The sequence below is a fragment of the Fulmarus glacialis genome, unplaced genomic scaffold (genome assembly GCF_000690835.1).
Source record: "Fulmarus glacialis isolate BGI_N327 unplaced genomic scaffold, ASM69083v1 scaffold35637, whole genome shotgun sequence".
Taxonomy (NCBI): domain Eukaryota; kingdom Metazoa; phylum Chordata; class Aves; order Procellariiformes; family Procellariidae; genus Fulmarus; species Fulmarus glacialis.
In genome coordinates, this window is record NW_009225699.1 from 1 (window position 1) to 2,197 (window position 2,197).

A 2,197-nucleotide genomic window follows, 5' to 3' on the forward strand; every position below is an offset into this window, starting at 1 on the left:
GGGTCCTCCGCCGGCTCCCGGAGGCGTTTTCCCCTCCAGCCCTTTGCCCTGTCCCGGCCCCGCCGTGACCAGCCGCGCTCCCGTCTCCCCTAGGTTACGCGGGCGTGGTGCGGTTCCGCGGCGTGAGGATCGGCGGCATCTCGGGCATCTTCAAGTCTCACGACTACCCGAAAGGTATGGCGGGGGTGGACTACCGGAAAGGTATGGCGGGACAGAGCGGGCCCGGCAGCGGGGAGGGGAGCACTGCGCCCGAGCCCTTGCGGGAGGATCTGGCCGTTCCTCCTCTTCTCTGAACCGACTCTTATGCTGGACACCTCTCTTGGCTCAACACGCGGATGTTTCTGGAGGTGGTAGATGAGTCGGTAGCTGCCTGCGACCACAGCAGGAAGCAGTGCGCCTTTTGAATGTTGTTGTTGGAACAGTCTTGATTTTTCCATGGTAGTGTCCTTTTAATGTGCAATGCAAGACTGTTTAGTTTTCCTTGTGCAAAATGGTCAATTTATAAGCGTGATAGTGTACAAATGTACTGTCCTGAGCTGAGGCCAATGTGTCTGTACATATCGAGATAGGTTCCTCCTGGTTATATGTATGTGTATTCAAGAGTTCTTCCTTGGAAGGGTCTCCGTCAGTGGATAGAAGTCTTGTCACAGATGATACCTGGTATCAGCAAATAGAAGATAGTTTAGTCTTTCTGATCTCCTCAACACATGAAATAGCAGTCTCTTACTTGCGATTACTGTATAGTAATATTATCTTTAGTAACATACTGCTTCAGAGAAGCTTTGCAGATGGCTTTCAAGCTGCAAAGTACTGAACTAGTTTTCTGGAACACCTGATTCTAATACCTATCAATGCCAACTAAATTTGTTGTTATCAAGCATACAGTTTGTATGCGTGAATATTGCATGTGGGAGATGAGACTTTTTTTAACAATAATGCTAACTGCTAAAAAAGTAATTTTTCTATTCTTTCTTAAGAGTACATAGGACCTCTGCTATGCATTCAGGTTTCTTGTCCCAAGACAAAGTTGGAGATTATGTCCCTTTTGACAGGGTACCTGTTTGCACTTCCAGAGTCTGTGGTGCCTGTGGGCAGTTGGAGGCATATTTAAGCTGCTGCTGAATCTGTTAAGCTGTAGTTTCACGGTTGGTGGCAGCACTCTGGAAGAAACACAAAAAATCACAGCCTCAGTGGCCTGAGTTAGGAGTCTGCTCTCATGCAGTGCTTTGTGATCTTTTAGTTTATACCTCTTTTTGAGTTATTATGTCCTAACTTATGTTCTGATCACTGACTACTCATAGAGGCTTGCTCTGTGCTCTCACTATGTCGATGCCCAACTTTGGCTTGTTCCCATCTACCTTATATTCTTTGGCTGTGCCAGCATGTTTGCATGGGTAGCCATGATATTAGTAGATACATATGTTTCATGGAGAGAGAGCAGCACACAGCTCTCTAAATATGTGATTGCACATGGCTATGCAGTGTAACTGTGGAGGTAAGGGATGTGGGGAAGTAATGAGGGGTGTTGTCTCACCAGAGAGGTACAAAACCTCATTCAGGAATTAAGCACATAAATCTTTCTGCCAAAAGTTACTTGTTCCAGACAGATCCTGGGTTTTAAGTATTGGAGTCAAACTTCTGTTTTTTGTTTCCACAACTGAATTACTGTATTCTCTATATTTATGAAAATAAGACAAAGAGTGGAAGAAATGCTCATTGTTGTAGACACATTTTTACAACATATTTGCCTCACACTTAAAAAGTTAGCAACCTGTTGGTGTAAGCCTCGTGTAAAGGAAATACAGTCTCTCCTTTGACTATTGGCAGCCTTGTATTTGGGATTGCTCTAGGAGTCTATATGGCCCCAAGAAGCTAGCTGGCAAACAGTGTTAGGAGGGAACTATTGATTCAGGCAACTACTCTTTTTTTCAATGTTTCAGGCCACTTTGAGTGTCCACCATACAACCAGCAAACAATTAGAAGTGCTTACCATGTGAGGAATATTGAAGTCTTCAAACTCAAGCAGGTTAGTGAAAAATCTATTTTTTTAAACAGTGGTAAATAGTTTTCATTAATTTAGAAATAAGACGTTAAAGCTACTCAGAACAAGTACGCTATTGGACAGCAAATCTTACAACAACTCCCAGCTAATCTGGACAGGCCATTTTATGCTGGGTGTTATTCCACTGTTGTTCCT

General features: G+C 44.2%; 1 protein-coding gene across 1 annotated transcript in view; it reads left to right on the plus strand.

The window, feature by feature from the left end:
- Window positions 1-93: 93 nt before the first annotated feature.
- Window positions 94-2,197, plus strand: part of DBR1 (debranching RNA lariats 1) — a gene marked incomplete at its 5' end in the record, with an annotated part of 7,493 nt that continues 5,389 nt past the window's right edge. Inside the window, 2 exons of the mRNA XM_009582563.1 lie at window positions 94-174; window positions 1,941-2,026. Coding sequence (XP_009580858.1) covers window positions 94-174; window positions 1,941-2,026 — 167 coding nt within the window. The remainder of the gene's footprint in view (window positions 175-1,940; window positions 2,027-2,197) is intronic.